Source organism: Mesoplodon mirus (assembly GCF_964341445.2).
Source record: "Mesoplodon mirus genome assembly, chromosome: 14".
In the NCBI taxonomy this organism is placed as follows: domain Eukaryota; kingdom Metazoa; phylum Chordata; class Mammalia; order Artiodactyla; family Ziphiidae; genus Mesoplodon; species Mesoplodon mirus.
The window spans coordinates 55,544,651-55,571,912 of record NC_138990.1 but is presented as its reverse complement, the minus strand read 5'-3'; the positions used below and the strand labels follow the sequence as shown (position 1 = coordinate 55,571,912).

Here is a 27,262-nt window from a genome sequence, read left to right as displayed (position 1 = left end):
GGCATCACAGGATGACCTGAGGATGTTCTGCCTCAAGAAGAAATGACTTGGGGGCGACATGACAGCTGCCTTCTAAGGTCATAAGCCTGCTCTTTAGGGACCTGAGGCCCAGAACTAAGCCAAGTGGGGGTCGGCTCTAGGTAGATGAATTTCAGCTCAATACCAGGAAGGCCTTTCCTACGTGCTGGCCCAGGATGGGCAGTGAGCATCCCGTCCAGAAAGCAGCTGAGTGTCGGCAAAGCCCATGGTTCTGAGATTCAAATACTCGACTGGTGGGTGGTGGTTGGAAAAGATAAGGTCCTTTCCAACTGTGACATTCCAGGACTATAGGTCCAATGGCCCATGTGACAAACACAGTGAAGCAAGTTGTTCCCTTCGGGGGCACACTGTGATATTTGGTTAATTCTCTCTCTTTTTTAAATAAAAATTTTGGCTTGTCTTACCTAAGGAAGCCATTGGCTGAGAGCAGCTCTTTGCAGAATGAGCTGTAAAGAACGGCTTTTGATAAGAGAGGCTGAGTCAGAGCGTGAAGTGTTGGAGCGGCAAGGGGAATAAAGGTAGCTAAGGGGCAGCAGGAGAACCCAGGGCTGTTGGGGAGAGGAGCAAATGGGCAGAAATAGGTGTCAAAGTGGGGGAAGCAACAGAAGTTACTAGAGGTTACACAGAGCTCTTTAGAGCCTTTTCAATAGCTGCTCAAAGCACGGACAGGACCATCAGTACAGGCATCACCTGGTGCCTGTTAGGAACAGGCTCCACCCCACACCGAGTCAGAATCTGCTCATCAACAAGCCCCCCAGGTGACTTGTGTGCACTTTAAAGGTGAAAGGCAGTGATGTGGAGACCATCTAAGGGAGACATAGGCTCAAGTGTGCTGTACTTTCACCTCAAAAAAAAAAAAAAAGGAGGTGCAGGGGGAGGTGAGGAATGCTGGGGCACGAGGAAGAGTCTGGTCTCTATAGGGACGGCCCAGCTATGCTTCCAGCCCAGCTGCTCCAATTATGTCTGTTTCTTCAGGTTCAGAACAGTCAGTCAAATTTGCATAAGGAAACCAGCGGTAATGGTAATGGGGCTCGTGGGCACAGGTACTCATCTGACACCTAATTAAGCCATCTTGGTAAATCATCTCTAGAATGCCTGTTATTATTTTAGGAAACAACATAAAGAGAATGATAATTAAAAGTAACACCCTGGGTGGGAATTTTGACTTCATTCCAGTGGTTGGCAAGTTAAGTACCTTGGGATTTTTTTTTTAAGGTAACAGTTCTATAAATTTTCGTAGATCACACGACCTCAAAGCTTGCCTCTGCCGCAGTTTTTTCCCTTTCCTCTGCCGATGCTTCAATTTTGCGGCTTTATTCTACTGCTGGTTTTTATGAATTTATTTATTTTTTCCCACTGAGCACTTTTTGGTTTTGACTTGCAGTGGGGGAGGGCGTTACCTCTGGATATTACATGCCATCGGAAGCATAAAATGCTAAACACTGTTGCATGATGTTTTCAGGTGAGAAGACAATTTTACATTTCACAGTTGGGCCCACGTGAGGCATTTTCATGCGGGGAATTTTTCCATCCTAGACTCTCATCAAGATGGTATCTGGGGATTTGCCGCCAGTGTAAAATTCACCCAACTGTCTGCAGCCTCCTAGCCTTCCCGCTAGACCTGGTCTCCTCCTGAGTGCCGCCACGTTCCCCTGGACTTCCAGGTGTGCACGAGGGCCCTCCCATCCTTTGTTACCTTCCCCGGGCCCACTGTCTGTGACCTGAGCCACTTGGTTAGTAACACCCTTACTGACCTGCTTTACACCCTGTCCTCTCCTCCTGCCCCTCCTTCCAGATAAAACCCAACTAGGGATCATCCCACAATCCACCTTCTCTGCTTCTGACTCCAGCTGCTGAGAGAAACACTTGCTGGGGTGGTATTTGTAAAATGCCAGTCTTGCTAGGTCAGTCCCCCTGACTTAAAATCCTTCCAAGTCTTACATGATTTAAAGATAAAATCCTATCTCCTTACTATGGCCCAGAATGCCCATGAAGACTACACTCAGCTACAAGGCTGGGACCAGGATGAGGCAATCTAGGACCCAGGGTGCAAAATTTAAGGAGACACTCGCTCTCAGGTGCTGACCCTGCGCCTGCATGACCCTGAAAGCGAGTGTTGCCTTACATTTTGCACGCTAGGTGCTGCACCTCTCTTGCCTCACCCTAGCCTCCACCCTGCCAAACTGTCTCTGTAGCTTTTGACTTAACAGCCTACCCTCACACCCACATTCCGTGCTTATTAGTACTCTTACTCTCCTTGTTGCTAGATCCTCGCAGACACCAAGAAGCTTCTCGAAGCTCAGGGTGATATCGAGAAGGCCTCTTCCTGCCCTTGCCTCCATGCTCCCTTTGTCCCACGGGCATCACCTCTACCACTGCCCTGACTACATTAGATTCTTCACTCCCTGTGCGCCTCTAAAGGGCACAGGTGGTGTTTCTACGGCCAGTGCCCCAGGGAGCATGTAGCAATCACTAGGTGTTCCACAAATGTTAGCTGAACTGAACGCAAGTCTGCTCTGAGAACTTGCTTGAGTTAGCCTCAGGCCCATGGCAGAAAGCCCACAGTTACCCCCCATCCCTTTCAGAATGGGGTGACCTCTAAGGATTGTTATGTACCAGGTATGAACTAGAGCCAGGCCCCTGTCCAGACCTAGGGTTGGGGAGGGGAGTTGGTAAGACATAAGCTCTTAAAGGGTGGTAGTCAGAGTTCTAGCAAATAACTCCCCTTCTGACAAATTTACTTGCCGTTACTCTGAAATTTTCAAAGGAATTATGCAATGTCTGGCCAAGTGCTAATTTCTGAGCTTTCTTCCTGCCAAATTTTCACCGTGCTGGCTCATGTTTGCCAATCTCGTAGCAGTGATATTTTCTAGGAGGGAACACGAGTAGCTTTGCGAGTATTCTGGAGTCTCATAAAGCTGTTCTTGGGGCCGTTTTATAAGGTGGGATTCGGTAACGCATCCCCTTGGAGGGTATCATTGCTACCAGGAGAGTTCCTTGGAGTTTCTGTATTGAACTTTCTTAGACACTGTCTAGGAGGGACCTGTCATAGAAGAAACAGCTCTAGGGTAAATAACAGTCTATGAGATCCAATATCACCAGTTTTACTCCTTTAGTGTCATTCAAGTATTTTCTTAACTGTAGCCTTATTTCTTTGAGGACAGGACCTGTGCTATGTACGTGGCTGTATGTTCTCCATGCTGCCTGGGTGTACCTATTTTGCTCAGCATTGCTTCCCCAGGGCTGCACAGTACCTGGTGCATAGTAGGCACTTGTTCTCAGCAGGTGATGGAGCATGGGAGAAGAAACTTGGGGGATAGACTTGGACCTGGAGGGTCTAGTCTCCAGAACTGCAGAGCTGAGGGTAACAAACACAACACCATGCTCTGGCTATCCACTTACAGCGAGGCCCCAGCATGTCTGCCTGGTCCCACACTCCACAGACTGGTGACCAGGCCTGGAATCCTGACTGTACAAAGGCTGGTGAGTATTGGAAGACAATTTCATTCATCTGATCAAGCAGAAACAAACTCTGGCCATCCAACCCAGAGTGTTGGCTGCTGTAGCTCCTCTGGGTAGGACCTTGGGGAAGTTGCTCTTCTTCCTGGTGTGCCATCTTCCTCCTCTAGCTAGCCTTCTAGCTCCCTTTAGGGAATTTAATGGTGATGAATTAAAAAAAAATTTATTTTTAAACCACCCTGAAGATTACAAAGAGGGAAATATACCATTGCTAGTCTCAAAAAAGATGACTATCTTGCAAACGATGCAACCGACAAGGGATTAATATCCAAAATTTATAAACAGCTCATGTGGCTCAATATAAAAAATACAAACAACCCAATCAAAACATGGGCAGGGGGCTTCCCTGGTGGCACAGTGGTTGAGAATCTGCCTGCTAACGCAGGGGATACAGGTTCGAGCCCTGGTCTGGGAGGATCCCACATGCCGCGGAGCAACTAGGCCCGTGAGCCACAACTACTGAGCCTGCGTGTCTGGAGCCTGTGCTCCACAACAAGAGAGACTGCGATAGTGAGAGGCCTGTGCACCGCGATGAAGAGTGGCCCCCGCTTGCCACAACTAGAGAAAGCCCTCGCACAGAAACGAAGACCCAACACAGCAAAAATAAATAAAATTTAAAAACATGGGCAGAAGACCTAAATAGACATTTCTCCAAAGAAGACAGGGCTAAGAGGCACATGAACAGATGCTCAACTTTGCTAATTTATTAGAGAAATGCAAATCAAAACTACAAGGAGGTATCACCTCACACTGGTCAGAATGGCCGTCATCAAAAAATCTACAAACAGTAAATGCTGGAGAGGGTATGGAGAAAAGGGAACCCTTCTACACCGTTGGTGGGAATGTAAATTAGTACAGTCGCTATGGAGAACAGTATGGAGGTTCCTTAAGAAATTAAAAACAGAGTTACCATATGATCTAGCAATCCCACTCCTGGGCATATATCCAGAGAAAAACATGGTTCAAAAGGATACATGCACCCCAATGTTCATTGCAGCGCTGTTTACAATAGCCAAGACATGGAAGCAACCTAAATGTCCATTGACAGATGAATGGATAAAGAAGAGGTGGTACATATATAGAATGGAATATTACTCAGCCATTAAAAAGAATGAAATAATGTCATTTGCAGCAACATGGATGGACCTGGAGATTATCATACAAAGTGAAGTAAGTCAGACAGAGAAAGACAAATATCATATGATATCGCTTATATGTGGAATCTAAAAAAAATGATACAAACTAACTTATCTACAAAATAGAAACAGACTCACAGACTTAGAGAAAGAACTTATGGTTACCGGGGGGAAGAGGAAGGGGGAGGGATAGGTTGGGAGTTTGGGATTGACATGTACACACTGATCTATTTAAAATAGATACACAACAAGGACCTACTGTATAGCACAGGGAACTCTGCTCAATACTCTGTAATAACCTAAATGGGAAAAGAATTTGAAAAAGAACAGATACATGTATATGTATAACTGAATCACTCTGCTGTACACCTGAAACTAATACAACAGTTAATCAACTATACTCCAATATAACAATTAAAAAACAAAACAAAACCAAAAAAAGATGACTATCTTTATGTATAATAATACATAATGGGGCAACCATAAGTTATCATTACCTCAAGAGGGAAAACAAGACCAGAAAATCCCTCTGTGGACCAGGATGACATGACCAACTCACACAGAGTTTGACACAGGATTTCAGGGGCTGGGGACTTCCCTGGCAGTCCAGTGGTTAAGAGTTTGCCTTCCAGTGCAGGGGGTGTGGGTTCAATCCCTGGTCGGGAGCTAAGATCCCACATGCCTCCTGGCCAAGAAACCAAAACATAAAACAGAAGCAATATTGTAACAAATTCAATAAAGACTTTAAAAAAATGGTCCACATCAAAAAAGTCTTAAAAAAAAAAAAAGAATTTCAGGGGCTCATGAATTCCTTGAAGTTCTTTCATCATCTTCCTAGACATACAAGTATGGACCCTGGTTAAGAATATCTGGGTTAGCCTTTCTGAAGAGCCAACCAGATGGCGGAAGTGGAGCAGAAGAAGAAGCGGACCTTCCGCAAGTTCACCTACTGCGGCGTGGACCTCGACCAATTGCTGGACATGTCCTATGAGCAGCTGATGCAGCTGTACAGCGCGCGGCAGCGGCGGCGGCTGAACTGCGGCCTCCGGAGGAAGCAGCACTCGCTGCTGAAGCGGCTGCGCAAGGCCAAGAAGGAGGCGCCACCCATGGAGAAGCCCGAGGTGGTGAAGACACACCTGCGTGACATGATCATCCTGCCCGAGATAGTGGGCAGCATGATGGGCGTCTACAATGGCAAGACTTTCAACCAGGTGGAAATCAAGCCTGAGATGATCGGCCACTACCTAGGTGAGTTCTCCATCACCTACATGCCTGTGAAGCACGGCTGGCCCGGCACTGGGGCCACCCACTCCTCCCGCTTCATCCCCCTTAAGTAGCCTGCTGGCCAATAAAGGTAGAGACTTGTCTAAAAAAAAAAAAAAAAGAATATCTGGGTTAGAAGTTCTATGTGGTCTTCGAATCATTGTTAGAAACTAACAGGACTTCAGAGTTCAACTAATGTAACCGTCATCTAATGAGATTTTACAGATTAGGTTATGAGGACCAAAGGGTTTTCAGGGCTGACTTGAGAGCAAAGATGGTGGGTAGCAGAACTGAGACCTGCATCCAGGTTTGCTGAATTCCAGTTATCACACGGTATTGCTTTAATACACTATGTTTAAAACAAATGTAAAGAAGAGAGAAGAGTGGAAAAAGACTGACAAGGGGTGGAGGGGGAAAGGAAGGAGTAGTTTTTCATAGCATGTGCAGACTGGCTGCTACTTGGTTTCACTTTTCTGTTTATCATAGATTAGTTTTCTAGCTTCAAGCCAAAGAGACCAGGCCTGAAGCTCCCTTCTAGCTTCCTACTTTGGATCTGTAACTAGTAAGTCCTGATAGAACACCTGAGGTAGACTTAATGGAGAGGAAGATAAGGGAGCCTGGGCACACCTAAAACAGATTATGTCATTACGAAAACCCCAGAGCAACAAAGAATCCACTGTTTCCAGGAAGCGGGGGAAACATTTCTAAGGAGAAAGTATGAGCCTTGAAGAGAGTAGGGGTATATGCAGCAAGGAAGGGGTGTCAAGTGGTCCCTATGGGTGGGAGGGAGATGCTGAAACAGGGTGAGGTGTGAGTGAGGCACGCTGGGGGATGGGTCTGGGAAGCAGCTGGTGTCTGGCCTGGGAGCCATCTAAAAGTTTTTTTAAACTGGAGAGTATCAAAGTAAGATTTGCATTTTAGTTAGATATCTTTAGTAACCAGATGGAGGATAGAGCTAAAGAGATTTTTTTCCCCTAGTTAGAGAGCTGTTGTCCAGATTCATTTGTTCATTCACTGATCCCAAATTATGAAGCTCGTAATATAAACCTGGCGCTGATCTAGAGAAGAAAAGACAACCTACGCTGGGACAGTGATGATGGAGATGGAGCCATATAATCAATGATACATATTGAAGAGACAGATTCAAGAAATATTAGTTGTTAGAAATCATCAGGAGGACTTCCCTGGTGGCGCAGTAGTTGGGAGTCCACCTGCCAATGCAGGGGACACGGGTTCGAGCCCTGGTCCAGGAGGATCCCACATGCCGCGGAGCAGCTAGGCCCGTGTGCCACAACTACTGAGCCTGCGCTGTAGAGCCTCCGTGCCATAACTACTGAAGCCTGTGCGCCTAGAGCCCGTGCTCCGCAGCAAGAGAGGTCACCGCCATGAGAGGCCCGCGCACCACAACGAAGAGTGGCCCTGCTCGCTGCAACCAGAGAAAGGCAGTGTGCAGCAACAAAGATCCAATGCAGCCAAAAAAAAAAAAAAAAAAAATTATCAGGAGCTAATGACTAACAATATGGGGATGGGTGTGGGGAGGGACTGAAAAGGAAAGAGGAAGCATATTGATGGATGGTTGAAACAAATTCAGAGGATTTTTAGGGCATACTCTGTATGATACCATAATGATGGATACATGTCATTATACATTTGTCCAAACTCATAGAATATACCACACCAAGAGTGAACCCTAGGGACTTCCCTGGTGGTCCAGTGGTTAGGATTCTGCGCTTCCACTGCACGGGGTGTGGGTTGGGTCCCTGGTCGGGGACCTAATATCCTTCAAGCTGTGCAGCACGGCCCCCCCCAAAAAAGAGTGAAGCCTAATGAAAATTATGAACTTTGGGTGATAAAGACATGTCAATGTTGGGTTTTTTGTTTTTAATAAATTTATTTATTTTATTTATTTATTTTTGGCTGCGTTGCGTCTTCGTTGCTGCGCGTGGGCTTTCTCTAGTTGCAGCGAGCGGGGGCTACTGTTCGTTGAGGTGCGCGGGCTTCTCATTGCGGTGGCTTCTCTTGTTGCGGAGCACGGGCTCAGTAGTTGTGACACATGGACTCAGTAGTTGTGGCTCGTGGGCCTAGTTGCCCTGCAGCATGTGGGATCTTCCCGGACCAGGGATCGAACCGATGTCCCCTGCATTGGCAGGCGTATTCTTAACCACTGCGCCACCAGGGAAGCCCCTCAGTGTACGTTTATCAGTTATAACAAATGCACCACCCCCGGTGGTGGGTGTTGATAAGGGGGAGGCCATCATGTGTGGGAATGGGGGTTATGGAAAATCTCTGTACCTTCTGCTCAGTTTTTCTCTGAACCTAAAACTTCTCTAAAAAACATTGTCTTATTACAAAAAATCAGCAGGACCTGACAATGATATTGAGTAGGGTGGGGAGGTGGGATGAAAAGGAAAGAGGAAGCATATTAATGGAGGGTTGAAACTAATATTATATCCACTATTTTAGAATTATATAAAGTCTAAAGGAGTTTTCTGTAAGAAGCTCTGCAAAGGTTAAAACACGTAGATCAAAACAGCCTTCATCTGCACCATCTTTCAACTGTGGAGACTACTTTAGAATTTGTTATTTCTCCAGGTCAGAGACTTAGACCTGCCCTAGGGAAGTAATTATAAAAGCAACTGAATTGTAGGTTGAACCCAGACAGGTTGAAATAAAATACAAATGTCTTGCTGAGCTTCTCTCCGCAGCCTCGTGGTAAGCCTTTCCTACCAGAATTCTAATTTTGTCAAAATGGGGTTGCTTTCATGTAATTTTAGTAGGACCTTTCAAAAATGGAGAGCAGCAAGAACTGCTCTCCACAAGTGAACAGAGATGGGCTGGGGGACAAAGTGGATTGGGTAAATTTTTATAAAAATAAAAGGTATGTCATCTCAAGGAAGAGAATAAGACAGGATTTTACTAATGTTACTTTAAGAGACAAAAGACCCAATCAAATCATTCATTTTTGCTGTCTTAATTACTTATCTGCTACGAGTAAAGAATAGCACAATTAAAAGGAAAAAAAAAAAGCTACATGCTGTAAATGCCTATAAAGACACATGCTTAGTTTTGCACTGTGCTGTACACATCATAAAGTCTGGCTGGGCTGGTGGCCCAGATCGCCTCCAAGCCTCACAGTTCTGTAAGGCGAAAGGATGAAATGTAATATTTACAACCTTGGGAATGAATTAATCCCTGAGAAACAGGGATTTTCTGTTTCTCACCTGCTCACATTCAGCTGGCTTAGTACCTGAGCAGGGTGCCAAGGACCGGTTTCCTCCTGTTGCCACAGGGCAGGACAGTAGACTCAGGCCTCGAAGCTAAATATCTGACATGTCAGCACAGAGACCTGGCACTGGAGTGTTCTCTCTCTGTGGACGTCCACCTGTCCTTCCTGGTAAACGGCTTCCAGGAGTTCCACCTCTGGGAAACTACAGGGAGAGCCCTGACAACAACATAAAAAACATACTCAAGGTGACTTGAAGATGCCCCAATAACAGAGTATGTGCCCATCCTAAGTAGTAGCAAATGCTATAAGGGCTGCACATTTTTTTAAGTTGAGAAAAACAACTGCTCGGAAAAACCAAAGCTACACTAACTGCTGACATGCAAACCCAGTTTTGACAGCTTAGTTGCAACTCTGCCCCTGGTCTACAGGTGAAATGAGCTCTCAGCCTTGCAGAGACCTTCTATTGGTGCAGGAGAGAGGTGCCTGTGAGCAAGGACCATGGCTCACATTTGCTGAGGCATTTCCAGTGGGCTTTGGGAAAAGGATAGCCTTTTACCAGAGCAGAGAAAGGGGAAGAATGAAGAAGCCACAGAGTACAGGCTGTTGTCTTCCAGGCTTTTTTGGCGGACAGGGCTGACGACATTTTATATGCTCCCCCCAAAAGTGTCAAGAGGAAGAAAGGCAGGAGTGAAACAGGTGCCCAAGGCTGCTGGAGGTCTGTGGCCCTGCCTTGGGTAGAGGTCTAAATGCAGCTATAAGTTTAAGACGAAGGGATCTCATCATATTGTGCTTGCTTTGGTTCCCTGAAACTCTATGTCAAGGTATCCCTTTCCTCTCTATGTAATAATGCCCAGTCAGTAAGCCTGTGATAAACAAAATGGAGGACAGGACTTCACCTCTCCCCGCAAACATACATGGGGAAAAGGTCCCTTTTCACTGAGTACCTCGGCCACAGTATTACAACTACTGTAAGATAAGAGGTGCTACTTTCTCATACAATGGGTTTTCCCATCACCTGAAAAATTACTTGCTGAGGGTCTGTAACCAAGATAAAAACACCCCCAAAGTTTAGATCTGCATCAGCATTTCCCTTAAGAACTCAGGTCACAGCTTTCATGAAGGGCAAACAAAAAGGAGTTGAAAAACAAATATAAGTATAAATTAACAGCCACAAAAAATGGAGACATGGCCTCTGTCTTTCTTTTTCTCTTTTTAAATATAATTTGATCAAACTTGTTTGCTGTTTTCTTTGCAGAAAAAAAAAGCAGAAATAAATTGAGAAGAAGGAGAAATGGGAAGGAAAACAGTGAGAGAAGCTGGGAGGCCATCTGTATAAAAGGTGGCAAAAGAATGAGAACTGACAACTGTCCAAAGCTTTATTTATTTATTTAGTTTCTGGCTCCCTGTTTCTTGGCTATATGGTGATCTTGGCTATCTATATAGTCAAGAAATTCATTTGGGCTTCCCTGGTGGTGCAGTGGTTAAGAATCCGCCTGCCAATACAAGGGACATGGGTTCGAGCCCTAGTCCAGGAAGATCCCACATGCGGTGGAGCAAATAAGCCCGTGCGCCACCACTACTGAGCCTGCATGCTGCAACTACTGAAGCCCATGCGCCTAGAGCCTGTGCTCTGCAGCAAGAGAAGCCACCACAATGAGCAGCCTGCACACCGCAACGAAGAGTAGCTCCTACTCACCGCAACTAGAGAAAGCCCCCGTGCAGCAACGAAGACCCAACACAACCAAAAAAAAAAAAAAAAAAAAAAAAAGAAATTCATTTAATTTTCTTTTTTTTCTCTCTTTTCTTCCTTTCCTCCTCCCCCATCTAACCAGGTCTAGTTAAGAGCTTGAGTTTTAATACCAGACTACCTAGGTTTGAATTCCAGCTTTCCACTACTCTTTAACTGAGTTCGGTCCTCAGTAAGTTACTAAAACTCCTTGTGCTACAGTTTCCACATCCGTTAAGTAAGAAAAATGATCAGAACCTACCTTATAGGGTTGTGGTGTGGATTATTTATAAAGTATCTCTGAAATACCAGCTATTATTATCATAAACCCTCACCTCATCTCACAGATAAACAGTATCTTCCTTTTTCTCAATTCAACACAACCTCAGTCTCTAGATACTGCATATCAATTCCCAGAACCCTTAACAAGTGTGGCCGGTCTAACAGGTTTCTTGCAGCACGTCTCACGGAAGTGCGCTTGGGGTTCAGTCCAGTCCAGTTCTGGCTGAATATCTGGTACACCTGTGAGTCTGCCCTGTGTGGATTGGCCTTGAACTCCAGGCCAGCCTAGGGTCATCCAGGGCCACCCCAGGGATTGCAGCCATATCAGAGCCTGGTGCAGATACGACCTGGCCCCAGCCAACTGCTTATTGGCCCATCCATTTTCTGCCACCAAAAGCATGCCCTGAATGCTTCAGAAGCCCAGCACTTCCCTGGGGACTGTCCTGCTGTTTCCTGCACTGTCCATTCTTGTTCATCTCCGTCGAAAACACATTTCTCCTCCTCACTGCCTGGCAAAACGCTACTTGCCCTTCCAAGTTTTATTTCATTCTCATCTCCTCTACCTGGGAGCCCCCAGGCAGTGCTTTCCTTCTGTACCAAGTCTCTTAGTTACATCTACTTTGACATGATTTTCCAGGTCAGTGGATAATATTCTGGCAGATTTCTCCACTAGACTGTCAACTCCTGGCAAGCCCAGCTACACTGGGGAGGCACTTCTGAATGATCAAATGACTTTGGACTCGTCTCAGTTAAGCCACTTGCTCGTGGGCTTTTGGTCAATATTAAGAGTCAGATGAAATCTGAGCTCCTAGAGATTTCCTCTCTGCTGAAAGTGGGCCAGACATGTGAATTCTTACATCACTGAAGGGTACAGTAGAAGTTACTGCCCTTTTTGAGGAAGTTACAAAGGAATAATATAATTATTTGTTTCTTAAGCATTTCTGAGAAAGGAGGAAGAAAAAAAACCCTATAATTTCAGTTTGTGTCATTGGGCAAACAGATATAATCTATGAGGGACCAGCTAATGTATGGATATGTAAAAGATAATTACAAATTTTTCATGAGCTCTGAAGTTGTTGCAACTTATTTACTTCTGTAATAGAGTTCTTATGAATTTGAAGGGTGCTGGAGATAGCTGTAAAATGTTATACTAAGAGCCTTGTAGAATCACAGAATGTAAGAGTTACAAATGACCTTGCAGACCAATTATTGGTTCTTAATCATGAGTGCATAATAAAATTTTCACTGGTCCACAGAAAACTGAGACAGATTTGGATAATCAGCTGTCACATTTCTTTAAAAAGTAAGAAAAACTGGGCTTCCCTGGTGGCGCAGTGGTTAAGAATCCGCCTGCCAATGAGGGAGACACGGGTTCGAGCCCTGGTCCAGGAAGATCCCACATGCCGCGGAGCAACTAAGCCCATGTGCCACAACTACTGAGCCTCCACTCTAGAGCCCGCGAGCCACAACTACTGAGCCCATGTGCCATAACTACTGAAGCCTACGCGCCTAGAGCCCAGTGCTCCGCAACAAGACAAGCCACCGCAATGAGAAGTCCGCGCACCACAACGAAGAGTAGCCCCCGCTCGCTGCAACTAGAGAAAGCCCGTGCGCAGCAACAAAGACCCAACACAGCCAAAAATAAAAATAAATTAAAAAAAAAAAAGTAAGAAAAATTCAATTTAAAGGGTCATTTTCTATTCTGAGATTAAATTTTCCCCACTTTTGTGGTGTTAATATATTCTTTCTTTTATGAAAAATGGTGATTATGAATGGTAGTTTCAGCTTTTTTTTTAATGTAGCCTATTTATCTCTGTTCCTTATTATTATCCCAATTGGTTAAATTTTTTAATTGAAATATAATATGCATATATTCCCAATTAATTTTAATAGCCCTGTATTTGTAATAGCTTTCTAGCTTGGCAAAATGAAAAGTTGGGCAACCCCAGATAAGTTTCCGAAACTGTTTTTTAAATAAAATTTATGGGTCTGATTTATGAAACTTTATGAACCCTGATTGAGTTCAACCTCCTATTTGCAGAAAAGGAAATAAGAGTCTATAGAGGTTAAATGTTAAAGCATTATACATGCACCCAAGGTCCCCTAGCTAGTCAATAGCAAAGCCAAGACTAGAACCTGGGCTCTTGCCTCCCTGAAAGTCCAGAGGTCTCACAGCCGACTCAACTTCACAGGTGTTCAATATTAGTACAGAGTGTAGAATTTGATCCTAAAGCCACTTACAGTGCAGAACTGAGATGAACATGAGTTTTATGCAGTCAATTAGATTGCATGTTAAGCTGTACTTTGCTTTGCCACAATTATCTCTTACAATCATGACAAATAATCTTTACCTGGTATGAGTTATGAATTTTTGTGATTTTCATCTGATCAAAACTCAGCAGGATAGCATAAAATTTTATAAATATACAGAAATAAATATGCCCTTATTTCATCACCTCCATTTATAAGCTACTTAGTTCATTTTCTTCCTTATCAGTCACAAAACAGGAGTTGCCACCATTTTTCCCTTGCAGTTCACATCACATAGTTCTAATGCAATAATTCTGCATCTAGGACAAGATGGGCCAGCTTATTCAAATCCATCTATTGAGCCATGTCAATATCAGAAGATAACACATTACCAAGACAAACATAAAAGCCCTAGAGCCAGAAAAACATTCAACACTGTGATGCCAAAAATTTTTAATCCATGTATCCTGATTCCTCATTATTATTCTAATTAGTTTTGTAGTCACCTTGTTTATGGGAGTTTCTAATTCCTGCTGTTTAGTCACCTTGTTTATGGGAGTTTCTAATTCCTGCTGTTAACTGAAGTTGCTGTTCAGTATGCAGGCTCACATTCTTTTTCCCCTTAAGAATTTTGAACTAGCAGCCATAAACACAGCCCTATTGTTTTAAAGATGCCGAAATAAAGATGCCCAAACAAAAGCCCTTACCTAAAGTAAGGCAGGTGCCCAGTAAACTTTAGTATCTTACTTGGATCCTTGGGTCTTTCTTTTTTCCAATTTTGAAAATTTGAAATAATTTTAGACTTACAAAAATGTTGCAAAAATAATACATCTATGTGTACCCTTCACCCACCTTTCTCTGCCCTTTTTCTGCCTCATGATCCAGTCTAGGATCCCATGTTGTGTTTAATTATTGTATCTCCTTAGTCTCCTCTGTGACTGCTCCTCAGTCTTTTTTCATCCTTCACGATCTTGCTATCTTTGAAGAGTACTGGTCAATTATTTTGTAGACGATCCCTCAATTGGGTTCATGTCATGTCTTCTCCTGAATGGACTGAGGTTCTGCATTTTTGACAGAAAACCACACAAGTGTTGTGCTTTTTTCAGTGCATCATATGAGGGGGATGTAATGTCAATAGTCTTCTTACTTGTGATGTAAACCAAGTAACTAACAAAGATGGTGCCCTTGGCTTCTAATTGCTCATATTCTGTTATCTAAGCTCTTTATTGGAGCAGAGGTGACAACTAAGGTACTAGTACCCTTACACAGGGTGGGAACAGAAGGGACAGGTATTCCTGACCTTTCACACGTAGCTACCATAGCAACCATAGGGCTGGCACCCTAAACAGAAGCCTGAGAGAGCAGACCACAGGACATAAGCCATCTGATAAAGGAGCTATGAGGTAACACATCCGAGAAGTCAAGTCACTGTCAGACACAGGTAAGAGACCTAGATCAGGCAAGGGCAGCACGAAGGTTGCCCTTCCTCCAGAAGGGGAACTGATACAGAAAGTGTGTCTTTCTAGATTTCTGTTCTTCCTTCCCTTCATCCTCTACTTTTGTTTACTTTAGTTTTCTTTGACGATGCCTTCTACATTCAGCTGATCTCTGATTTTAACAAAATCCCAATAAGAATATGTATCTACTGCTTTGGGGATAATTATTACAAGTTAATTTCTATAAACTGCCACAAATAACAGCACCCCTGCCGTTCATCTTGTTGTCATCTATCTGTCCCTTGGAGCCAGATGGGGGTACACGTACCATCTAGTACAAAACTATACCCCTCAATCCTGGAGATACACATGAACCAAGGTTCTTTCTTTCCTTTTTTAAATTGAGATATAATTCACATACCCTTTTAAAGTGCACAATTCATCAATGTTTAGTATATTTACAAGGTTGTGCAACCATCACCACTGTCTAATTCCAGAATCTTTCACCCCAAAAAGAAATCTAGTACCCATTGTCACTCCCCATTCTCCTCTGTCCCCAGCACCTGGCAACTCACTAATCTACTCTCCTTCTCTATGGATTTGCCTATTGAACCAAGGTACTTTTGATCCCAAATAATAATAACCAAAATGATCTCAATCCAGTAAACCTAGGGGAGACACACACACACACACACACATACACATGAAATTTGACTCTGCCAACACCTCGCCTTCCCTTTTGGTACGCAGAACTCCTCCCCCATCCCCCTGTGTCTCGGAGGTGATGTATCTATATTTGTCCTCCTCAGGGTACAACCCATCCAACCCTTTCCTTTTCTGTCAAAAACCATGCCATGTTCTATCAGCGTCCTGCATTTGTGAGGTAATGCTTAGGTAAATTTATCTCTGCTAAGATGCTAAGGAGTAACAGATTTACATTTTAATGGAGAACTTCTGGAGTCTATGGCTCAGCTAGGATGACCATCTGACCCAGTTTTTTGGGATTATCTCAGTTTATGCCTGTTGACCTGGCAAAATTATTAATAGCATCCCCTTTCTCCCCTTCCTCAAGAGTGTCCTGGTTTGGGTGTTTAAGTATATGGTCACCCAACCATAACCAAAATAAATGACTAATCATGGTAATTATGGGCATTGTGTCAGGCCAACAAGGGAAATATATTTAGGGAAATGAAGTTTTAATGTTTCTCACATTGCACCCCAGCTCTGCATTCCCATAAAAGGTTTAAATTCACCAACCTGTAGGAATCAGGGTTTCATCCACAGGCAAAAAAGCATCAGCTTCTATAGTGACTTCATGGTCATATATATTCGGGGAACCCTGGGAGAGAAAAAGTAGAGAAAGAAAAGAAGGTTAAGTGCTCAGCCTTATTTTATATATTTGCTTTATAACTTCTCTTGCAGAAATGTTTTCAAGTATTGACGAAAACTTTAGAAATCCCATTTGACCTATGATGATGATTAATTCGTTCATTTAAGTTAGGTAGATAGGGGCTCAAAAATAGCAGCCGATACATTTGGAAGAAACTTTCGAGTGTGACCCCAGCATGCACGTTCTTTTCTGAATGGAATTATGAAAGTGAAAAGTCAGAGAAACAACAGTGGTTTGAAAGCCTTTTGGATTTTGACTTATTAGCAGAGGGTTTTCTTCTACTGTCCTCACATGCCAGGCAAACAAAAGAGCAAGGGTCAGTGACCTGTAACACACAGGTGCTGGACAGCCAAGGCATCACCTCTCGGCTCACTAGGCCTGGGCCACGTCACCCCTTCTCTGGCCTAGTTCCCACTCAGAGGACGCACTCCCTTCTCCATGGCAGAAGCCTGGAAGTCAGAACTGGGGTCCCATCTCCCCCGTAAAGATGCAGCCTGACCTCCTGGCGGAGTCAAAGGCTGGTCCCTGAAGCACTGGTCAGTGGTCAGAAAGTCCCAGGGTCTAGTTCTGGACTTATTTCCTTCAGTATAAAATCGGGCTGATTTTATATCAGGGTTCTTGGGGAACAGTTCAGTAAGGATGCGTTGTGTTGCTTACAAACTGGAAAATACACACATATGTTTCTAATAAAAAGGATTACTTTTTTTTTTTTTGCGGTACGCGGGCCTCTCACTGTTGTGGCCTCTCCCGTTGCGGAGCACAGGCTCTGGACGCGCAGGCTCAGCAGCCATGGCTCACGGGCCCAGCCGCTCCGCGGCATGTGGGATCTTCCCGGATCGGGGCACGAACCCATGTCCCCTGCATCGGCAGGCAGACTCTCAACCACTGTGCCACCAGGGAAGCCCAGGATTATATTTTATTTATTTATTTATTTATTTATTTATTTTTCTTTTTGCGGTATGCGGGCCTCTCACTGTTGTGGCCTCTCCCGTTGCGGAGCACAGGCTCCGGATGCGCAGGCCCAGCGGCCATGGCTCACGGGCCCAGCCGCTCCGCGGCATATGGGATCCTCCCAGACCGGGGCACGAACCCGTATCCCCTGCATCGGCAGGCGGACTCTCAACCACTGCGCCACCAGGGAGGCCCAGGATTATATTTTAATAGCAGTATTTTAAAGCTTCACAGCAAAAGATGTGGAAAGGAAACCAAGTGAGGGCTTTTGCTGAGTGAATGCTCAAAAATAAACGAAACCAGTAGTTTTCAGCTAGGGGTGATATTGCCCCATAGGTGTCTCGAGACATTTTTGATTGTCACGGCTGGGGGTGGTAATGCTACTGGGGAAGCAGTCGTGTGAAGAGGCCAGGGATTCTGCCAAACAGCCTACCATGCTCAGGACAGCCTCCGCACCCCGGCAACAAGGAGTCATCTGGCCCCAAATGTCAACAGTGCCGAGGCTGAGAAACCCTGAGCTCAGATAAATTGAAGCCTCCGAGGGGTTCCTGAGAAGTGAGCAGAGAGAGGCAGTGCTCTGGGTTAACTGAAAACATATTCTACTGTCAGAAGGCCTCAGCCACACAATCAAATGGAGTCGTCCAGAGGACAAAGGCCAAGATTTCAGAGGCTGTGAGAGTCGATGTCTAAACATGACAGAAATTGGTTTATGTACACTACCAGGAGGCTCTGTTTCTAACAAACTATGATTCTCTTGTACTGTCCCAGCGGTCAAGGGTAGGAGTGGGTGGGAGACAAGGCTGGGGCAGAGGCTTCTGCCCACACTCTCTGAGCCACTTGTTTGGTCCCTGATCTGACCTGGGAAGGCAGGTCCAAAATGGGAGTGGCCTGCACCCCTGCCTAGAGCTGTTCCAGCCTAGAGGGGTCTCTCTCCCGTGTGGCTTTCCCTACTGTCACCTCAGGCCTCAGGCTACTGCCAGTACCAAAGAGGCCCCTGGGACTGAGGGCAGCAGCTGTGAGGGAATGAGAATTTGGGACTCTTCCTTTGGCTCTAATTGTTCAATGCTCAGTTCAAGGTTGAGTAGTATTCCATTGTATAAATATATCACAACTTATCTGTTCTCCTATTGATAGGCTTTTGGGTTGTTTTGAGTTTTTTTTATTATTATGAATAGAGCTTCTTAGGAATTTCCTTGTTCTGTTTGTTTTTTAGCACTAGGGCAGGAAGAAAATGATTCAGTGTGAAAATCACACACCATTAAATTGAGTCCAAGATGTTGGGGAGAAGCCTGGGAGGAGAAGGAAAGGATCACTGACTAGGCACCCACTCTCTGAATTGTTGGGTCATTAAACAGCAGTAACATTCCTTCAGTAAAGGAAGCATGCTTTTCATTTTATGACTCTTCTGACCTGGAATAATGCAATGTCTGCTCTGGTGGAATATTACTGTTGGATTCTTTTCCTTTTCAGGCTGATGAAAACTTGGCAAGGAATGCTGATTCACAAACAGAACTGAGGCCCATCTCTGAGTTCAGTGTTTGCTTTGGTTAACTTTGGCTGCTACTATTTGTAACATTAACCATTTATAGAGCTCACTGCGGCTTGGATGGGGCTTTAAAGACCTTTTTGTGCATTGCCACTACCACTTCCTTACTTCAGCTCTTATTACCTCTAGCAGGATATAACAGACACTCTTGGTTACTACCCAAAAGCTATCTCAACTCCATTATCAGCACCCTCCCTTTCCCCTGGCAGAACACTGACTTGTTGATTTATCCTATGTGAGGATATACTCAGGGAAAGGACCCCCACCCAGGCCCCAGAGGGCAAACTTTGATTTGTCTAAGCCAACCATGGTGGTCTAATTCCCTTGCTGGTGACTGGGTTAAGCAGAGCATAAGACACACTTCTGGCCAACAAAAAGTGAGGAAAGTCTACTGAGGAGCTTCTAGAAAAAGTTTTGCTTGTTCTTAAAAATGGAACATTAGAGATATGAAAAAAAGAATAGTTCCTTTTTTTATCTCTGGATGTGACTATACGAAGAGGTGATTCATGGAGCTGTGGCAACCATCTTGTGACCATGAAGGGATAAGCTTGAAGACAAAAACAATAGCACTGAAGAAGCAGAATGGAACGATGGAAGAATTTGGGTCCTTGATGACATACCTACACAGTCATACCAAAACCAGAACTATTGCTTTTCATCTCAAATTGCCCCAGGCCTGCTTTCATAGCTCTTTAGATAAAGTTTCAGTTAAAAAAAAAAAGTTCTCCTAGTTTTGTGTTTGTTAGATAAGAAAGGAACAGCCAAAAAAAAAAAAAAATCAACCAACCTGCAACCTACATACCTTTTCCATTCTTTGAAAAACACACTGCTCTCCTCCCCCTAGGCCTCCAACACTCAAACTTAGAAGTGATGAGTCAAAGTCTGACCCCCAAGTAGGACAAAAATACTGCTTATTAAATTTAAAAAACAAACAAAAAGAAAATATCAAGTTTCGAGCTATTTACCTGGGGAGGGTTTAAGACACACAATAATGCTTTTCCGGGTAGGGCAAGAGATGTTCTGAAAATGCAGAGAGACCCCTTGACCCCAGGCCGGGTAACTGCCTACCAACCCTTACCTGATGCTCCAAAAGGCTGGTGGCCCTCACCCACCCCATCCCTAAAGCTAGAGGCTGTGGATGTGAGCTGTACTTACTAAGACAGCACACAGAAGGGAGTTGACCCTGACCACCCTTCTGTGTGTGGTCTGTGATCTGGGAAACTATTCAGCCTCTGGAGAAAAATTTAGAAAATTTTAGGAGTCACTCCAAGTCCTTGTAGGATTGGAAGGGTAGAAAATTCTGGTCAGGAGGGTCCTCCTCTCACGTAAGCAGAAAGAGCCTTAGTGAACCTTACGTTCCCATTTTGCGTCTTTCATTGGAACACACTGGCAGAGTAATACTTCACACCTAATTTCTTTTTCTATTTCTGAATCTATTCCTTTAGATCACCCCCTTAGTTACAAAAATGTGGAAAATAGTGAAAAATCACCATGATCTACTACCCACATAAAACCATTAATATTTTGTTCTATTTCTGTCAAGTTTCTTTCTGAACTTATTTTAAAAAGTGAGGTCTTTATGCTCATGATTGCAGTGTCCCTTACGGCTTGTGCATGTTTATTTTTTGGTTTGTCTTTAAGATCTCAAGAAGGATGGTGGAAGTTCCTGAAGATAAGGAACAAGCAAGTGAAGAACCGTCTTTCTTATTTTCAAATTATGTAAGAACCAATTAACTCATGCTATTTGAAAAGATTCTAGAAAAAAAATCAGCATATCATCAACAAACTCCTAAAAAGTGTAAAAATGCAAGATATTACTAGCTGGCTGTGAACATCATCTTGTGGTAGGAAATCATGCCAAAGCGATTCAAGTCTAGTATACAATGATGAGCTTCTTAGATGAAGAGAAAGTCACAGATAGAATCTACAGATTTTAGCTAAGCCTTTTATTCTGTCTCATGTAATAGCCTCCTCAGCAAGCTAAAATATTATCATTAGGAGGGAATGAGGTAGTTTAGAGGGAATTACCTAAGGGGGGCTGTCAGTGTCTCCACACCACTCCTAGGGTGGGCCGTACAGCAGGAGCACACAGACATTGGCAGCATTTATCTAAAGGGGCTGGGCTAAGCACATCTTCAAGGATCCAGTGATGGAAAATGCCTTAATTGGAAGTAATTTTGGTGGGGGGGGGCGGGGTGGTAGGAGTGAAACTGGGGAAGCAAACGTAAGCACTTGTTATAATTAGATGACAGGGAGTTCTTTAAATAGCTTGTTACCTGTCTGAGCGTGTGGGACAGCACAATGTACTCATTTCCCTATAACTTCCATTTGTGGACCACCTACTATGAGTCAGATGCTTTGCTGGGCACTTTTCCTCATCCCAGGGGTGACCCCATCGCCACGGTAATTCCATACTGGGTTAGTCTCTCCAGTCACTCCCCCAGGTCATTCCACAAAGCACAATGCTGGAGAGAAGAGGCAAGTGACACTTCACACTACAGCAGGTGATCAAAGGCAAGTTCACCTACCTGGCCTGCCAGGTTGAAGTAAGAATGGTTGGTCAGATTGACCGGAGTGGTCTGACTGGCCTGTGCTCGGTAGTGGATCACGAGCTCCCCGCCATCCAGTGTGTATGTCACCCAGACTTTTAACTCTCCAGGGTAGCCTTCCTCACCATCTGGACTGACCCGTGAGAACTCGACTCCATTTGACAGCACCTGAGGGGTCCAGAGGACCTGGAAGAAAGTGTTTTGAAGCCGTTTAGTCACTCCAATCCCAAGCTAAATGCCACATTTCAATATTTAAAGACAGCTTGGAATCTAAAAAATAAAACAGACTAGTGAATATAACAAAACAGAAACAGACTCACAGATACAGAGAAAAAAGTAGTGGTTACCAATGGGGTTACCATAGGGGTAAGGGATTAAAGGTACAAACTACTACTATGTATAAAATAAATAAGCTACAAGGATATATTGTACAGCATGGGGAATATAACCAATATTTTATAATAAATTTGAATGGAATATAATCTTTAAAAATTGTGAATCACTATGTTGTACACCTGAAATGTATATGTAATCTTATATGACTTATTGAGTGCCCATTATGAGCCTAGGCTCTTTGCTAGAAACTTCGCAGACACTATCTCAGGGCTGACGTAAAGTAGGTGCCATTATCCTCATTTAAAGATGAGAGAATGGAGGCTCAGAAAGGATAAACTGCTTGCCCCAGGCCACACTGCTAATAAGACAGTGGATTTGAATCAAGTAGTCTAATCCTGAGCCTGCTTCCTTATTCTACACCATCAGAGGACAAGGTAGCCAGAGACCCCCCAGTCCCTTTGGGGAGCTCTGGGGTCACTAGGAAAGGGGCCCTTTGCAGACATGAGACCTCCATTTGTTGGGTGCTCACCAGCCAGCAACTGACCTGGTGCTTTACATAAACCATTTTATAAGGTAAGGATTTAGTTGAACCAACCGAAATTACCATCTTTATAGGTCAAAACAGTTGAGCACTGGCAATTTCACATGGCTCCAACTAATATTATTACCCCCATTTTATAGATGAGCAAATTGAGTTCAGGGGAGTTAACTCGCCCACTTCCACCTCCCACATTCCAGGGGATGGAGTAGAACCCTGTCATAATTCATGCAATTGTTTAAAGGGGAGAAATATCTTGTTTAAAGTCATACATGTAATTAGTGACAGAGCTAGGATTCAAACTTAGCTTGACAGTCTACACTATTCCACATCTTACTTTCAGTCAATGTTTTGTTCCAATCTTCGTTTCCAACAGCAGAGTTGAGGCCAAACACTGTCATTGCAAATAGAGTTGGAAGATAATAACTTCTGAGGGTCACAGGAATGGCCCATGAGCCCAGGCTCTGCCACCCACTCCTGGCATGGCCTGGATCTCTCTCACTGACACTGCATTTACCAGGAAGAAGAGCCCAATGGGAACGGAGGTCTCTGCCTTCACGTACAGTGAAAGCAGCTGGTATTTGAAACAAATTCGCTGACCTTAGTAAAAAATTAATTTTACATCCTAATTATCTCCCGGAAATGTTGCCTGGTATATGTGTGATTAAAAAAAGAAAAAGGAATCCCCCAAACAGAAAATTTTAGGAATAAAATATTTGAAATAAAATCGTCTTAACTTGCTACCTATTTTTTTTCCTTTAGTGAAAGGACACAATGGAAAGATTTTTGTGTAAAGCCATGTTATCAGATAAAGTGGAAAGTATAATTCCTATTCACGGGAGGATTTCCCTGACCCTGTGGTTTCCAAATTTCCTGAAAATTTCCGCATTTGCATCTCTAGGCCTACTTACACCATTTCTAATCCTGTCAGGTTATTCAAATTTCATCTTTAAAAAAATGTGTTGGTATAAGTAGAAAAACACATACCTGCAAACCAACAATTATTCAGTAATTGTTGAAACCAAATGCAGCTTAAAACAAAGTCCATGTGATACTGCTCATGTTGCTACATGAAAACCTAGTGGCCTAAAACTTTCAATGGCTCCAAGATTACATTCCAAGTCTTTCCCCACCCCTCTGTGGGCTGTTGCACAGCCACTCTCCATATCCACTTATTAAATGACATACTATCTTTTCTTCAAGAACAGTTCAAATCCAACCTCCCTAGTTGCCATTAATTTGTCCATACCCAGTTCCTGTAGCACACCACTGGCATCTGTATTATGGAGCTTGTTGCCTGCAACAGTTATGTAAGAGTCCCTCACTATACTGGAGTCTCAGGAATCCCCATCTCCCTGGTTCACAGAAGGGGCTCAGTTGACACACTGCATAGAAGGACATGAATACTATCCTTCTGCGTTTGTTCATACAGGGCATGCCCCATTACACAACATCACAGAAAATTCCATGTGGAACAGAGTGAGCAGGAACAAGCTAGAACAAGGTGCTGAGGCTCCCCTGAAGATCCCTGGCCAAACAGAGCTGGGCCTAACTTCCTCTGGTTGGGGTTTGCCCATGCACCTGGCATATTCCAGAGACCCTCTGCCCTAATATTGCCAGGACAGAGGATACCCTCTGCCTTCATGACTCCCTGGCGTGAGGAGTTCCATCATGGAGGAAAGGGGAAGTGATGGGGCAGTCCGGCTCTAAACCACAGACAGGAAGCTGGTAGGACAGGGGAAACAGAGAGTGACCAACTTCCTTCAACAGCATGGGTGGCACTAAGAGGTAGAAAAGAAAAAACTGTGATTCTTAACTGCCATACATGTTCCTGTCTCCTCTGGCTTTTTTCTAGGAAGTAACCTGGGTGGTATAATTTAAAGGAAAGCTAACTACCAAAATTACCTCTCTGAAATTAGACTAGTAACAGAATCACTGGGGTTCACCTGCAGGCTCCCACGCAGCTAGGAAACAGGAGGGCAGGCATTCCTACCTCAGGGAGAAGCTGTTTGACCAACTTGTTTTCCTAACCTGGTTTTCCAGGGATTCACTTGGGGAATGGGAGTTTTAACGTGGAAAGGGGGAACAGGGGAGAATCGAGGTCATTTTGAGGCATGAGGCACTTCATTGGAAGGGCAGCCTGGATGTGGCACCACAGTGCATAGGGAGGGGGCTCACAGACAGATACATGGGGTGTGTTGGGTTGGGGGCACCCACAGCAGCCGTGGCGGACACCAGCAGTTGTAGTATAGGAATGAGGGCTTTGGGTCAGGCAGCCCAACTTAGGAGCTGTGTGGCCTTTCAGGGCCTCAGATTTCTCATTTGGTGACAGTACAGGGTTCTAGTGAGGGTGGGAGATGATATATGCAAATGCCATGTGCAAGAAGTGGTGGGTATTATTTTTAATCCACTTTTCTGTTGTGCCTAAGGTCAACCAACTCTGATGCCAAAACTGTGAGAAAGGTGCTCCCTGTCTTTCCTAAGGGCTGTCATCCTTTCACTCAGGGCTCTCCTGCCTATTAGAGTCAGATGAGCTAGTGAAGAGTGGCTCCTGGAACACAGCCGGCACATCTGCTCCCCCAAACCATGGGAGCGGCCTCTTTCCTGTATCACCTTACCATGACATGCATTTGCTCTAGGGCCTAGGATTGTGCCTGGCAAATAGAAGGTATGCTTGAAGGTACTCAGTGAAGTGTGCCAGGTGAGGACTCTCTCCGATGCCCCCAACTCACCTTATCAAACCCTCTGACTCCTCCATGCAGGCTGTTGGGCCCATTGTTAATGGCCAGCTGATACTCCTTCCCGTCCAACGTGAATGTTCCTTTGGCAATTCGGTTGGCCACCCTGCCAACCACTGCTCCAAAGTAGGGCTGCTTTTGGAGGTACCCTGCAAGGGTATGGGATGACGGAGTTTTTTATAACTTTAAACCAAAGACAAGGCTCACACCGCTGCCCACCACTTCCTTCTGAGGGCAGCTGCAACTTGGGCATATCCGCGTCCACAGGGAAGCAAGGAAAGATGGTGTTCTTTACACATGACCTTTTCCCTTTCCAAAAGCAATTCATGTTCTTTCCAAACATTTTAAAAGAGCTTTCTAAAGCACAAAGAAGAAACTTAAATCATCCTGATCTCAACACTAGAGAGAACTGTTAGTATTCTTATGTATATCTATGTATGTATACCTTTCCATCTTTTAGTATATGTGTGCATATGCTTTTCTTCTTATAAAACTGAGGTCTTCATATACATGCTGCTTTGTAATTTGCTTCTAGGCCAATTTTCTTAACTAAAAATTATATTTTTGTGTAGTCTTGAAAAGAAACTATCTTATGCTTCTTTTTCTTTTTTAAAAATCAAACAATTAGGGGCTTCCCTGGTGGTGCAGTGGTTGAGAGTCCGCCTGCCAATGCAGGGGACACGGGTTCGTGCCCCGGTCCGGGAAGATCCCACATGCCACAGAGCGGCTGGGCCCGTGAGCCATAGCTGCTGAGCCGGCGCGTCCGGAGCCTGTGCTCCGCAACGGGAGAGGCCACAGCAGTGAGAGGCCCGCGTACCGCAAAAAAAAAAAAAAAAAAAAAAAATCATACAATTAATACATGAAAATTTCCTTTAATGAGCATTAAATACCCAAGTATATAGAGTAGCCTTGCTGGAAGAAACACAGGACACCTGTTAAATCTGAATTTAGATAAACAGTGAATAACTTTTTAGTGTAAGTATTTCCATATTATTAGAATACATGGGACACTCACATAAAATATATTTATTGTTTATCTGAAACTCAAATTTAGGTGGGTGTCCTACATTTTTATTTGTTAAGTCTGGCAAGCTTAATAAAGAGTAAAACATGAAAACCATCTTTCACTTCTCAAGTCCTCTCCTTCCCACTGATAATCACTGCTAACAGTCTGGGATATACACTTCCAATTGCTTGTTTTTGTTTTTTAAATTAACTACATATAAGCACAAACAAATACACGAACACACACATATTCTACATAAAGAGACAAACTACACATATTGTTTTGCAACTTTTCATTTATCAAATGTCTTAAGATCATTCCATGTGACTCCATATCCATCTACCACATCCCTTTTGATGGCTATATGGCATGCGGATGAGCATAAACTGTTGTTGGGCTTTTCTGGGCAGGGGGGCAGGGCGGGGACATAAGTAAGTAAGTACAGTGTCCTTGTACTTACAACGGTATGCGTGGGCATATTACAGTAACTTCCTTCTCTTTAAGCTCCTCTATGCTATAATCTTTTAGCTTAGATCATCATGGCAGAGATTAAGGTTTGGAGGTAGTTCATTTTTTTGTATTATTGCTAAGATTACTTTCTGCTCTATTTTTCACTCAGTTGCCCTTGGAACTCCAACCTCCCTTCATGTGGTACTCTGTATCCATCACACCTACTGTGGGTCAGAAGAGTATGTGATTCAAGTGCATGAACTCTTTTTACCATGGCTGGAGGGGCTCTCAGGATATGGGCCCTGAACCTACTGGGCCAGTTATAGGTCACATGTTCCCATGACTCAACTGGTTGGGCATAAGTGAAACATTAATCACTCTCTTCCAGGTCTTCCCTGGTTCACTTCCTTGCCAATCTGCAGGTCCTCAGGGTCCTGCCCATAGACTCTCACAAGAGCTAACAGTTACTGACTGCTTCCTAAGTCTCAGCCGCTTTCTAAGTGCTCTCCATTTAAATCATTTCATCCTCAGAATACTGCTCTAAGGTAGGCAGCATTATTACTCTCATTTTACAGGCATGGAAATTGACGACAGAAGGTTAAGTAACTTGGCCCAAAACACACAGCTAGTTAGTGGCAGAATCAGGGTTTGAACCCAGGCAGTCTGGCTCCTGAGTACGTTCTTAAGCATCACATTATTTGGAGAGCACAAGGCGTTAACTGACCTTACCACCATCTCTCAGCACAGGCAAGGCTGAGTCTCCACCAGCTTCCACCTCTCTCCCCACCTTCTTCTCTGAAGCTGTAGCTTTAAAACCCCTTACATTGAGTAACAAAAAGGAGTCTTTAGGACTTCCCTGGTGGTCCAGTGGCTAGGACTCC

At 44.2% G+C, this 27,262-nt stretch overlaps 2 protein-coding genes across 4 annotated transcripts in view; one reads left to right on the top strand and one right to left on the bottom strand.

The window, feature by feature from the left end:
• Positions 1 to 27,262, bottom strand: part of GALM (galactose mutarotase) — a 97,398-nt gene that overhangs the window by 18,285 nt on the left and 51,851 nt on the right. For all 3 annotated transcript variants that reach the window (XM_082642820.1, XM_082642821.1, XM_082642819.1), the window contains exons 2-4: positions 24,920 to 25,074; positions 21,293 to 21,499; positions 16,135 to 16,216 (exon numbers count right to left, since the gene is read on the bottom strand). In XM_082642820.1, the coding sequence (XP_082498946.1) occupies positions 16,135 to 16,216; positions 21,293 to 21,499; positions 24,920 to 25,074 (444 nt within the window). The remainder of the gene's footprint in view (positions 1 to 16,134; positions 16,217 to 21,292; positions 21,500 to 24,919; positions 25,075 to 27,262) is intronic.
• Positions 5,581 to 6,095, top strand: LOC309815792 (small ribosomal subunit protein uS19-like). Its single transcript, XM_082642798.1, has one exon. It carries the CDS (start codon positions 5,594 to 5,596, stop codon positions 6,029 to 6,031), a length of 438 nt encoding a protein of 145 aa, XP_082498924.1. The 5' UTR covers positions 5,581 to 5,593; the 3' UTR covers positions 6,032 to 6,095.

What these genes read in the sequence shown, in the direction of transcription:
- LOC309815792 (XM_082642798.1), top strand. Translation starts at nt 5,594, where the DNA reads ATGGCGGAAGTGGAGCAGAAGAAGAAGCGGACCTTCCGCAAGTTCACC.